At 38.2% G+C, this 14,428-nt stretch overlaps 1 protein-coding gene across 7 annotated transcripts in view; it reads left to right on the top strand.

Moving 5' to 3' along the window:
- LOC123873833 (transcriptional coactivator YAP1) overlaps positions 1-14,409 on the top strand; it is a 46,624-nt gene extending 32,215 nt beyond the window's left edge. Inside the window, exons 2-6 of one of the 7 annotated variants that reach the window (XM_045918915.1) lie at positions 417-565; positions 6,180-6,320; positions 6,745-6,899; positions 8,149-8,445; positions 10,521-14,409. In XM_045918915.1, coding sequence (XP_045774871.1) covers positions 417-565; positions 6,180-6,320; positions 6,745-6,899; positions 8,149-8,445; positions 10,521-10,616 — 838 coding nt within the window. In that variant the 3' untranslated portion in view covers positions 10,617-14,409. Of the gene's footprint in view, positions 1-416; positions 566-6,176; positions 6,321-6,744; positions 6,900-8,148; positions 8,446-10,520 lie in introns of all 7 variants that reach the window. The other 6 variants (XM_045918934.1, XM_045918925.1, XM_045918943.1 and 3 more) reach the window with 6 other exon arrangements.
- Positions 14,410-14,428: the final 19 nt, after the last annotated feature.

Raw genomic sequence — 14,428 nt, forward strand, 5'->3', positions numbered from 1 at the left:
TGGCCAGCATGCTGTGCCCCAATCCTTCTCATTCTGAGAGGAGAAGGAGGAAATGGGTTATGATAATGATGGAAATGAAAATGAAAAATGTTTATTTACCAAATCCAAAGTCTTTTACAATTTTTCTGTGTCTGGTGGTACCCACACTAGGTAATCCTGTATCGTGGGTACCTAATTCGCATTAACAATGTGCCGTTTACAATTTTTTGATATAGCGTTCGTTTACATAATAATATAATATGGGTTTGATAAAAATTGCCATACCCCTTCCAGGCTAGCCCGCTTCCATCGTAGATTGTATCATCACTTACCACCAGGTGAGATCGCAGTCAAGGGCTAACTTATATCTGAATTAAAAAAATTTAAATAAATCAAAAACTTAACGTAGTTATTAATAAATGGTCCTTTGATTACAGTCACGTAACGAAGACGACGACATGGGAGGACCCTCGCAAGACCCTGGCAGCCCAGACCGTGGCAGCGGGCATGCAGCACCAGAGCGCAGAAGCTCTACTCACACAGACTGTCACATCCTCGCCACAGACTATAGCACCTGCGACCCCAGGTAACTACCTTCTTGATTCAATACTTACCTAGGTAGGACTTCCCCAACCTGATGCGAAGATATTATCTATGCGGAATTTCCCGATGAAGTAGGTATCTACCTAATAAAGAGCTGTGTCATAGAGTGCACTTGCAATCTTCCCTCATTGGTATACGTTAACATTATTTTAAAATGCGAAAATGTGTATGTCTGACAGTGTGTTACTTTTACATGGCCTAACCGCTGATAGCCAAGCTAGCCGAATACCGATATTGGCTACTTTTTATTTCGGAAAATCAAAGAGTTACTTAATACGCGCTTTATAGATTTCAGCCAAGAAATTTCAGCCCCGCGTCGCGTCGCGTTCAATGCGATTGAACGCGACGTAACGCGGTTCGGGCTGCATACACAAATACGTTACGGTTATCGGTACACTTCACTACTATTTCTATAACCAAGACTGTGCGGACTACATGAAAAAAACAATATTATTGTAACGTACACGTGTAAACTGTAAAAGTCGTAGTCAATAATAATAATTTTCCGAGCGAAGCGAGTCTATCTGTGCGACGCGACCGTCCGTCCGCCCGCCCGTCTGACAGAGCCTTCTAACTTCTGAATAATAAAATTTTATGGAAAAGGCAGACTGTATAGAAGCAATTGGAGGCGGAAGGGGGCAAAAAGTGTTCTAGTTTTACATAGGATAACTTTGAGGGGACATCAAAGTCGCCGATTATTGATCTATTTTGACCCAGAACTATCTAAAAAACGGACCAAGTGCCGTTCTAGATATTTCAATAAAAAATAATCTAGCGCGTCTTAAAACAAACCTCTTTTATTGGGAACCGCAAAACTATTTATTTATTGTTAAATGTTTATTGCTGATTAATTATAATTTTCAGTCATTACGAGTTTAGGCATAGGACGCGAGGATAGTTCCGAGGGAGCGACTAGTTTACATTTCAGTCATCATAGAAGGCGTAACATTTGTTTACCGCGTAGAAGCAAACAAATTGGTCGATTTTGTTTTCACGTGATCTAATTGGCTTCGGGTCGACGTTTAAAATTATCATGGAACTAAAATAAAAATAAGTAAATAACCCGAATTCTAAAACTGATTTTATGACGGGAATTAACGCGTTGTTTCCGTCGGTCGATGCGCGACGAGCGTTGAAAGGTGTTCGGAAAATACATTGGAGTGTCGGCGCCCGCGCCGGCGGCGGCCGCGGTGCCGAGTGGCGCCGCTCAGCGCTTGCGACACATTTCTTGTAATATGGTCTTATACAAGGGGCCGCTTTTCTTCCTTGCCGCCGCGCTCACTTCATAACAATAATATACCTACCCATACCTATTAGGTACATTTGGAATGCGTTAAAGCTGTTGCGGTTTTTCTTATCTTGGTTGAGAAGGTTAGGCCAATAGTAGTACATACCTACATTTCTTTTTATATGTGATTACCTCCCACTATTTTTATCAAGTGTTTCATTAAAATCTAAAGTGGGCTCTACACTCGCGGCGCAAAGTCGCGCCCAAAGACTACAATATTATACTGTCGCGCCGTTATTTCGCGCCGTGAATGTATGCCGCGATTCACGCGTGAACTGTGTCCCTCCACACTCGCAAATCTTCACAGTCTTGTTCGTGACTATGGACGAAACCCTTTGTCGCAGACCAAAAACCGACACTGATCGGGGAAAGGCGCAAAGCGCGAACGCGAAGGCGTGAACAACATCTACACTCGTGATTCGCAGTTGTCGCGGGCTTTCGCGGCCGTTCGCGCCGCGAATGTAGAGCCGGCTTAAACTTATAACAACTTAATTTAATGGACTAGCTTTTGCCCGCGACTTCGTCTGGACTCGTTCTTCATCATACTCGTTTATTTGATTCTTTTTGTAGGTAGTATACCTACTTACTGCATTTACTATAGATTGCTGTTAATTACTTCTTATTAGATAACAAGTAACTACGCATACTGTAGTGTAGATGTTTTAAGATATTCTTCAAAGCAAACCTTAGTTTTACGAAAACAAAACAAAAAGCAGATGACTTCACATTACGATACTCCGAAAATGTAACCTTGCCAAGATATTGGCAAGCGCGAATCTCATATTCTCATTACACATTAAGAAAACACGGAGTATAATTGCAAAAGAGGATTTCCGTCGCTACTACCTCTCACTGATGACAAATTTCCCTTGAATCGATCAAAAATTTTCCTTGAATTTTTAAGATTTTTGTTTTATAGCTCAGATTGTTTTGTTTTATTCAGATACAAGTTAGCCCTTGGCTGGTGGGAGGTCCCGGGTTCGATTCCCGGCAGGGGTTTGGAATTTTATAATTTCTAAATTTCTGGTCTGGTCTGGTGGGAGGCTTCGGCCTTGGCTAGTTACCATCCAACCGGCAAAGCTGTGCCGCCAAGTGATTTAGCGTTCCGGTATGATGCCATGTAGAAATCAAAGGAGTATGGGTTTAGTAAACTGCCATACCCCTTCCAGGATAGCCCACATCAATCTTAGACTGCATCATCACTTACCACCAGGTGAGATTGCGGTCGTAGGCTAACTTGTATCTGAATAAAAAAAAACTCGTAGAACTATCATGCGAGGAAACTGATCCATGCGTGGAGTGGTGACAGTTTGCCTCAGTAGTCTCGATACGTGCCGTAGTCACGTTCCGAGGCAGTGTGCACATCAGGCAGGCAGATAGCACCTAGTACCTAATTGTAACTACCTAGTAGAGCTTGACATGCTCTTATCTGTGTTTTATTACAGGCGCAAACAATCCCACTATGTAGAATATTTAGATCACCTGACTACGAATAATGTTTTTACAGCGCATTCCTGATTATAATCTGATGTCGCGATATATTACCTTTCAAACATAAAATAGTTTTCTTATGATACATTGCATTTCTATGTTATGAGCACGTTTTTCACGTGTCCTCTTACATTTTATCATTACGGTCGGTCGCTTCAGCTTTGTTTATAATGACTGTACCCTACTTAAGTAGCCCACGTGTACAATGAAAATGAATCGCATATTATTACTAGCTTAGGTATGTCCGCGACTTCGTCCGCGTGGACTACACCAAACCCAAACAAATTATTGTAAATTATACTCACCACATCTTCACCAAAGGAACTAACCTGATGGTACAACCTTCTGATGAAAAAGAATCGTTGAAATCAGTTCAGATTTGACGGAGTAATGGAGATGAATAATTTTTTCATCCCACGTCCTGAACGCACCCTATTGTTTTTCGTGTTAAAAATATCCTAGAAATTAATCTAAAATAAGTGAGCACTACCACTACTATCCCATATTGCTTTGAAATCTGTCCAGTAATTTAAAAAAAAAATTAAAAAAAACATATCCTAACTACATCTGAAATTGTCCAGTTACAGTTTTTGTTATATAAATAGGTATTTATATCTGTACTAATTATAATTATAAAGAGGAAAGATTTGTTTGTTTGTAATTAACTTTGAAACTAAAGTACTTACCTAGTTACTTTGAAGTAGGATAGGATAAATTACATACTTACTTAACAAAAAGCTAGCAGGTACTTAGATAATAATATTTATGGACTGGTACTGTGTATTAAAAGCTGTTTTAATTTGTTAAATAACAGCAGCTTGTCTCTACAGACAAATCAAGTAATCAACGTCCATTACCTAAACATACGTTGAGCTTTGAAGACAGGTGATCTATGAATTAAATCCGATATAAAATCCATAGAACAATCATTATATAACAACAGTTGTTTATGAATGGCGGTTTAATTTGTTACGTGTCACGTACCTACCTGCTGAGACGAGCTGCGCGTGAGCGTCAGACGTGAGATCTGTGTTGGCGTTGCATCCGTTGCCCGCTGATTCATGTAAAGGCCTGACACACGACGCGCGAAGGCGATACGCCATGAAGATTCCGTAGAAATGAAGTCCTACAAGAATTCGCTCAGACCTACTGTGCAAGCTACTGAACTGAAATTCATCTTTCCTAAAAATCTTTACATTATTCAATATATTTATATATTAGTATGTAGTAGTTATATGAATGTATGTATATTATATTTAATCACCACCTGCACTCTATTTTTCCTTATATTTTCCTATTCCTAAGGTTTCCTAGTGGAGATCGCTACTAATAATAAGCGATATGGCTGCCTTTTGTATCCTTTTCCCTGATGTTTTGTGTTCTTTTATGGAAGTGTATAATATAATAACGAAGTCGATCTAAAGGCTGTTTACTCCTAAGCTTTTAAGGCCTTTAACACGCGTTCTGCTTTATATCCCGAGTGACTTCATACAGTTTCTTGCATTACAACTTCTAGGAGTAGCGCTAGACGTCAATATGTTGATATCGCGCGCGGCCTTGTTATCGTCGCGCGTCGTGTCTGCCCAAGCCTTTATCCTTCGTACAGTCTGTCCAAACAAGTGTACGCAACGAGCTTATACTCGTACTGTTTATAGTACATCGAAAACACTGCAAGGAAATGATTTTACCAACATTCGTGTTATGTTCGCGGGATTCAATAGTGTTCTTCGGATTTCGGAGGCCGGAGCCAAAACTACCACCTAAGTACTGCACGTAGCTTAGTTCTCAGCACTTACAAGCAGATGAACGATTATTTATATATTTTTTTATAACTCTGTTTGGGTCTGAATAAATAAAATGAAATAAAACTCAGATAAACTGCAAGCAAACCCAACAAAATTTATCACGTCCTCTCGTATTATTTTAGTGTCAATTATAATAATATATTCGTTAAAATCGTATGTAAATCACGTAACAGGAAGTAATTTAATTTACTTATTCGAAAATAGGTATCTACTATTGCGTTTAACGTTCTCAAGCAGTTGAATATTTAGGTAGGTATAATGTGCAAATTTTTGGGAGAACAAAATAAGATTTCATAGCTAAAAACTAACGTACAGACTACAGCCTTATTCATAGATATTGCTTGTTCGTGGCTGTGTAATCAGTAGGTATGCATTCATCGTGAGAATTTGGTGAGAATAGAGTGGGAATTATACGACATTTAAAAAAATACGCGTGCTTATGAGCTTGTAAATACCTATACCTACCTGCCGAATTCATGCAACAGAGGTATTCTAGTGAACAGATTTCCATTTTCTTGTTCTTCCTGAATTTATCCCACGCTACGTGGGGTCGAACAAACATGTTTTCTTCTTCCACTCTCTTCTATCATCCGTCAAGTCAACGCATCATCCACCCCTTTTTATACGTATATCCTCTTTCACGCAATCCATCACCCTTTTCTTTGGTCGTCCTTTCCTCTTTTATCCATCCACATTCCATTTCACAACAGATTTCCATTTTCATAATAACGAATTTCGTATAGAGGCATCTGAATATCTTACGTGCACACGGTACAATACTACAATGACCAAAAGTTTACTAAGTTTAATATGTTAAGATTCTACCACCGATTTGGAAAGCGGATATACTTATATTTAAAATACTTATGTATAAGTACATTATTTAGCATAACTTTGTTTTTTCCCCGCTGGCTTGCAACTAGTCGCTGTTGAGAGAATTATACATCGTTTGCCAATAGAACTATCATTTAAATTAATGTCAATATTCAAACGCGTTTAATTAATTTCAGCAGCGAAGAGTACAAGCACTAACACGACGACAGATCCTCTCGGCCCGCTGCCAGAGGGCTGGGAGCAGGCCACTACACCGGAAGGAGAGATTTATTTTATCAACCATGCCGCCAGAACGACGTCTTGGTTCGATCCAAGAATACGTAAGTTTATATTCTAATTTCTACCTTAGTACTTAGGTAATTAGGGTTTATATGGGCAGACACATAACGTGACAGTAGCGATGCGCGACGGTCACTGCAAAGACGCGCGGAGTGTGGGCGGTTTGAAATACAAGAACTGCATGAAGCAAATCATACTGCAGAACGTAACGTCTACGGCATGCGACTGCTGCTGCGTGCCTCCTATACATTCTGCAGTGTGACCGTCTTCATACAGAACATTACCAAGACACATGCCAGTGTGTTCGCCAAGTTCTAATACGACAAAATTCTAATAAGAACGGCAACGGATATATTATTTACAGGTTTTACGATTCGCGTAGACATGTTGACATCGCTGCTGTCGCGCGTATTGTGTATACAAACCTCAGACACTTTATAATTTTATATTTTTCTATGTTTTCAGCACAACATTTACAGCGCACGCCAACGTCGGGGGGAGTAGCGGGAGGCGGCTGGGCGAACGCTTCCATACAGGCTTGCCAGCAAAAGCTACGCCTTCAGTCGCTACAGCTTGAGCGAGAACGGCTCAAGCAACGTCAGCAGGAGATACGGCTCCAGGTAAATATAATTTGAAAAACGATTCATAATAAAAAAAGCGGCAGCCCTGCCAAAAAAAAATCACATTTGAAAATAGCGCGATACAGCCACCATATTGATTTTCTTCAAAAAAATTATAGCTATGTCTCTCAGGATAAATAATGTAAGGATTCTAATGATTCCCCATACAACCAAATCTCATTTAGAAGTTGTGGCAGAATAAAGAAACTCATACACACACATAGATGAACTTTGAAAACATTTTGGGCAGTCGTCCTAATAATTGAACTGAGGCTCCAGTGTAACTTTTCAAATCAGCGTTTTTGCACTTGATTTAGAATTTTGATGATGTAATAATTATGCATTGAGTTGTAATAATGCATTTTAAGAAGCTCAGCTACAAGTTAGGATGGTAACGAGCTGGTCTGATAAAGGGTGGCTAGGACTGTTATTTTGGTCCCAGCTTTTAACCTACTATATTTAAATAAAACGTTCAAATGATAGGTGCAAATTAAAACTGGTGCACATCCAGAACAAAAGCCACTTAACTGTGCGGCTTACCATAATTGATTCCAATGCCTAGGTTAATCTTCCACATCTGTAGTGCAAAAAGATTTATTTATGAGGCGGTAACACACCCCCTGAATACGTTATTTATTAATGATGCATAATCAAGCAATTTTTTTCTTAATCAAATTATTGGATTCTGCTTATAATGCCGTGACCATTAATCTACCTTGTTCGATAAGACAACTAGACGACTTCGAAATCCGCCCGTTACTTACAATATAACGGCTCATTCACACGCCAGCGTAAATGAAATGTTTTTACTTTTTAAGTGGCTTATAATCTCCTGCAGCATTATTATCACGCTCTCACATAGGTACTTACATTGTATCAATTTATTTTAGTTTGAAGATTTTGTATAGTCGACTATAAAATTGCTTTACCTTTTTGACAACTTCGGTCTAACTAAGTACCTACTTAAATCGAAATTTCGCTAAGGCGTAAGGGAAGGGAAATATAACCTTGTAGTTTTCTCATGTGCAAATGACATTAAAACTCAGGATAGTAAAGTAGTTCTACGAATCACACCATTGATTAGGGCTTTATTAATAACGAATATACGTTATAATAGCGCGTATACTTATGTGTGAACGGGCCGTAAGAGCGCGAGCGCGTTCACCGTAAAATAAAAGCAATAGGTAGATACGTCGAAAACGTAATCATAATAATTAAATGAGCTCAAGATGCATGAAAATTTCTCCAGCAATCTTTAATGGCGCGGCAATCGTCGTCCATCGTGTCGTCGCTGGCGAGCAGCGCGGGCGCGGCCGAGCTGCCGCTGGACCCCTTCCTGTCCGGCCTGTCGGACCACCAGCGGCAGGAGTCGGCCGACAGCGGCCTGGGCATGGCCGTGTCGCAGTCCTACTCCATGCCGCACACGCCCGAGGACTTCCTGGCCGGCATGGACGACCGCATGGACTGCACCAGCGAAGCAGGTGCTAACCTCGACCCCGCGGACATCGCGCTCGGAGACACCGACGATTTGGTACCCTCATTGCAAGTAAATAATGTACTCTATAGTGTGTATGTGTGCCGCAGCCTCGTGTCCCCGAATCAAACTTCTAAATAGGTAGGTATACAAAAAGAAAACTCCTGACTCACTGACTGACTCATCAACACCCAGCCCAAACCTTTGGATCTAGAAAGCTGAAATTTACCACAGGTTCCCTTTATAATGTTTATAAAGAATAAAGCTGAATTTTAGAAATTCCCACGAGAGCGAAGCCGCGGGCGGTCGCTAGTTTATTTTAAATCAGGTGCACTGTATACTGGTACAATGCCCATAATTCAATAAATAAGTAAACGGGAAGGTGATGGTGATACATTGATCAAGTGAATTTATTATTAATAATATGCAGATAAGTACACAGGCCTCTTTACATGATAATTATTTTTCATATAAGTTACTTATAATATTATAATTGGTCATGGACTAAATGTTTTGCACTTCTTGGAATATACAATCCAAGTAGGCAATGATATTTAATTTTCATATTACACCTACTAATTTCTCCCTTATTGATAACATCATTCACATATTTTCTCTGATAAGTTACCTACTGTTCTATTACAATTACTTAAACCAATTTTTCAACTTGTAGACCTTTGCTAATCTATACATAGAATAGGCACTCTTGAAGTAATTGTAGCTGTACCAAGATTTCTTTGTTTTTTATCACTTTTTGTATCAAAAGATACTTAAATCTTTTATCACAGAAATCCTAATAAACCTATTTCACATGATATTTTCTTTTATTATCTTTTTCAATTTGAGTTATTATTATTGGCTTACCAGTAACGAATCTTTACCTGTTGCAGTTACATTTTGATAGTGATGACTCAACATAATTATTCGGTTTTCACTTCTTCAATGAATCACGAGCTTTTTTCCTCTTTCCTTGTTGCATTGAACTTTGCATTTCACTGTTTTATTTATATTTGAATATACTTTAGATCCGAATCCTTATCTAGTTGTGCCTTATCTAGTTGCTCCAAGTTTTAACAAATAATTACTTAGGAATCATCTTCAAAGTTAGTAAAAAAGTAAAGTTAGTAAAAGTACAGATATTTTTACGATATTTTCTTTCACCAAATAATGCATGATTAATTCCTTCTACATCAATGACTATGCCATTGGTTACTATAATATCGTTGTCGTTATATTTAAGCTGTTATTGTGTAACAAAAGAGGGTGCTGTGTTTTTTTTTATTCACTATAGGCAAGCGCTTGACCACAATCACACCTGATGGAAAGTGATGATGTGGTCTAAGATGGGACGCGTGTGCCTGTTGGTTTTATGTGCCATTTCGTTTTGTAGTTCAGAATATACTTTACTATACTACTAATTCATCTGTAATGTGTATTTTGTGCTAAGCTAGCAGATTATTGTTGGGCATTAATAAGAGGAGTTATAGAGAGAGCCAGCGCGTGCTAGACCTTCGTTATTTAATAAAATCTGAAAGTTTCTCTGGAAGGTCTGGCACGTGCTGGCTCTTAGTCACTTTTTTTTTCAATTATAAATGAAAAAGTATTTCAACTGTACACTTTTAAAATTAATAGAGTTTATTCATTTAAATAATTTTTAGTTATTGATATCTACAAAAAATCCGAGCTAAGACATGAAATTAGTACCACTATGAAGGGTTTTGATGCTCCCTCAAAATCACTTCTACTCATTTTATGGGCTTACAAAAGATTGGTTTTTGTTGATCAGTCTTCTATAAGTGAATAGAGTAAAGTTATTATATGTGAAAGTGTTTGTCTGTTTGTCTGCTAGCTTTTCACGGCCCGCGTGTTTGGCACAGAGATAGCTTGCATCTCCGGAATGGCTATTTCGTGCCCCCAGAATATATATCAAACAGTTCCCACAGGATTAAAAAAAAACTTAAATCCACGTGGACTAATTCGCGGACACCATCTATTTGGCACAGAAATAGCCTGCATCCTGAAGAGGAATATATAAGCTATTAAATCACGGAACAATCAAATAATCAGTACGAACATTTTGGAAAACTTAAATCCACGTGGACAATGTCGCAGGCATCATCATTATAATTTCTCTTTTTCTATTTCAGTTGGGCGAATTCACAAATGACATACTATTAGACGACGTGCAGTCGCTAATAAACTCGACGCCGAACAAACCAGACAACGTGCTGACTTGGCTGTAGACGCGCAAAGGCTCGCGGACGCGGCCTCAAGCCGCAATGTGCAATCACGCGGTTCGCGCAGTTCGCCCACAAACTTTTAAATTAGGTATTATCATAAATATAGAGTACTTACCGCTTCTAGCGTCGACTCTAAACCCAACAGTGTCGATGGCCTAACGGTAATGGTGTACATTTCACTAAGTAAATGACAGTTTATAGCGTAATGTGTGTAAATGTACGGACGGTCGAAGCGATTCATGTATGACTGTACGAGTTAAAGAGTGATTTGATTCTGCTGCATAACAATATTCACCCTGTGTGGAGCGGGTTTCAGATTGGCGTTTTTTTGTGCGTGTATGCTTGTTTTTGTACGCGTATACTCTATACACACTCGTGCCTTTTGTCACACGCGCATCTTTTACGATCGGCCTCAGAATTCGAGTAGCAATTCCGCCAAACTATTGCATCAAAAACCTGTCGCACTTATGACCTTTTTCTATAAACACGCCATACACATCTAACGCATGTGCATAAGCGTGCCACGCTAATATGATCATTTAGGTGCTAAACGACTTACGGCGTTTGACTGTACGTGCGTGCATGTGCTTTTAAGCTCGTATTAATGCGCGAACCGAAAAAGAGGTCAAATCCATATTGCTATTGACTAATCCACTCATTGGTTCGGGCAAACCCGTTTAAAACGTTGTCGTCTCGTGCGTTTGTCTTATTGAAGCGCAAAATGTAAAGCGCGTGAAAGCGTGTATGGCAAAACGATCATATCTGCATTTCGGCGAGACGCCTTACTGATACTTGAAACTATTAAGGAGCAATTTTACATGCAACAGTACTAGTAAATATGTAAGATAGAATTGTGCATAACGTATATATAGGTACAATAAATACCGTAAAACGCACAAAAAAAACAATAGTCTGAAACCACCCTATTTCTGCAGACATTTATTGTGTTGTGGTGTGTTGTAACGCGACACAGAAGGCGTTTTATGTCATACATATTATTCGAAAACGAGCACAGTACTCTTGCGCCGGTGGCGCGCCCGGTCGCACATATTCTGGTGCGATGTGTTGCAACACCACACTCCACAACACAGTAAAGTGTGTATGGCTTTAGAAAAACTATATTGTTCCAAATTGTAAGTATAAAATATTCAATATGTTGTGCTGTCCATAGCGACTTATTGTTTAGAATTGGCTTTCGCATCTCGGCATTTATCTGAATGAGATACGAATGCAAAATTCTCCATGATAAGTATTAAGTAGCTACTTGCGAAATGATAAACAATATACTTGTGTTGTATTTAGAATTAGAAAGATCTGACTGGGTCTCTTAAAATAATACGATTTACGAGTTCAAATCAAAATATCAAACGTCCACTCACTCAATCTCGTTATTTCGTTTCCGGTCTAATGCGAGTCAGTTTCGATGTAAGCCTGAGTATAAACGCAAGCAGTCGTATGTTTTAGCGTCGTGATAACTGATTAGTTGATAGTTTGTAGTGAAGTTCGGTTGTTCTGGAACAAAAGAGCACCAGCGGTTTTTGCATAGCTTCCTTCTTTGCCGAAAGAAGCACTATTGCATACTATTTGTAATTAAAAACTAATTGTGAGGTGGGATTCCCCATACTCTTTTAATCAGAGTAGCGGAAATCCTTTCCTCCACACAAGAACGATGACGTTAGTAGAGGAGGACGATTAATGTAGGTAATTTTATCGATGTAATTTAGATTGTGATACCATCTTGACGTAACAGTGCCTTATTGTGCCTTTTATACAATTTATTTATTGTGTTTTTAATTAAGGTAACGCTATATTTCTACAATTTTTACGATCGGACTATATCTATATGTATTATTAATATTAATGAAATAAATCTACTTATGTACTTTTACAGTATAATATCAAATGTGTTTTGTCTACTTACACCGTCCTTGTGTATTTTTCGAGATTATGATTAGAATAGTGATAGTTAAACGCAACCTAGTTAGTTATTTTGGCAACTATTAAGTTTACTGATATATACTTTATGTTTGGTTCGAAGTGAACGATGTATTTTACGCGTGCGCGTGGATGCCGCTAGGTAGTGACATTAGGAAATAAATAAATAATTAATTAATCAGTACCACTGACCTCTGCTATTACAAGTACGCTGGACATGCGATTGCCGACCTGTTTTTGAAGAAACTAGATTTTCGTCATTATGGCGCTCACTCTGAACGTCATGTGAGCGTACTCGACAATAAATCTTAATAATAAGACATCTATCAACATAGTGTCAGTACAAAGATCATTTTAATTCCCGGCATGTTCGGTGGGGCGCTTCGAATCGGCACAACAATAACTGTCATTTTGCATGCCACACCTATTCCAGCGTACTTGTATATTATGTCCATTTCAGTGATCACTAGGTACTCATGTAGTTGCTGCGAGAGTGCTTGTTCTTCTGAAACTAAATGAGTTTGCTTTGTAAGTGCTCGTGCGCTTGTGTTCTGCGTGAGCGCAGTCGTGTGCCGTTGCCCGAAGTGTCCACCTGCACATTTGAGGTGCATTTGGCAACAGCACATATCTACTCAACAAATTCAATGTATCGTAGCTACATATATGAGCTACGGTAAACTGTGGCTTACTTTTTATTTTTCTGAGATACTTAAAAGCGACTTCTTTACAAGTCAACTTTCAAAATCAAGTCTTAGCCCACCTAGTCTCTTGAATTTTTACGAATTCAGTTAGATTGTTTGAAAATAATGTTGAAATTAGGCCTTAAAATTTAATTAAAAATACTACATTGAAAACTTTGCCATATTAGTAAAAGTACTTTAATCTTGTAAGACTTTAATGTAATTTTCATTTATATAAATAAATAGCAATAAATATCAACTGTGTATCTAACTATTATAATTAAGTGTAACGGTGCTGGGTTTATGATACATTTCATTTTGTATTATGTTCATCCCTTTTGTCGTACTTGTCGTTATTATTATATCGTGCAAGTAATGATGCTTTTCATATTGTTCGGTTCATTATTCTTCGTTCGCCTTATCCTTTCCCTTAGATATTATTTATGTATCGAACTGTAGGGTCATATCTATTTTCGTTAATGTGCCTGCGTCTTTTTGTATTTATTGTTAAGTAATAAACAAAACATGCACTACACTATGTGAACATCAGTGAAAACATAGCAGGGCCTATCGGTGTTGAAGTTGACGCTTCAACGCATCACGCTAGAGTCGACAACTTTAAATTTCACTAAATTTTACAATGAAGAGTTGAGAACAGCGTTACGATTGTATAATATTATTTAAAAAAGAGCTTTAATTTACTAAAATACTTACTTACTAACTTCGATTACCAAAGATCGATCTAAATTGTAGGTATCTACATTAATCCCTTAAAAATGCTCATTAAAAATTATAAGTCAATTAATATCGGTTGTAACATGGTCGTTAATTGTTACAACTAAAATACCAAAGGTTCTTACTTGTAACAACTATAATTTCTCCCAGACAGAAAGGTACTAAGTACATAATGTTTTTACGCCACTGATGGTATTGCATGCCAAAATTCACTATAATTGTTTTATGGATGACTAAAGACCAACGATATTCGACGTTTTATTTTGCCTTCCAACATGAATTTCATTGAAGTGGCTAAATATAGAACTGGTATGAAAATAGATAGTCTTAAGCTGAGATTAATAGAGCGTACTTGAGACTTTACTCAAACTTAAGGACAGACAGACTTTTCAGTTAAATGAGATTTATAGCAGCGTCATAGTGATGACTCGTTTAACAGTGTTTAAGTCTGAAAAAAAGTTAAAG

The sequence above is a fragment of the Maniola jurtina genome, chromosome 2 (assembly GCF_905333055.1).
Source record: "Maniola jurtina chromosome 2, ilManJurt1.1, whole genome shotgun sequence".
Lineage (NCBI taxonomy): Eukaryota > Metazoa > Arthropoda > Insecta > Lepidoptera > Nymphalidae > Maniola > Maniola jurtina.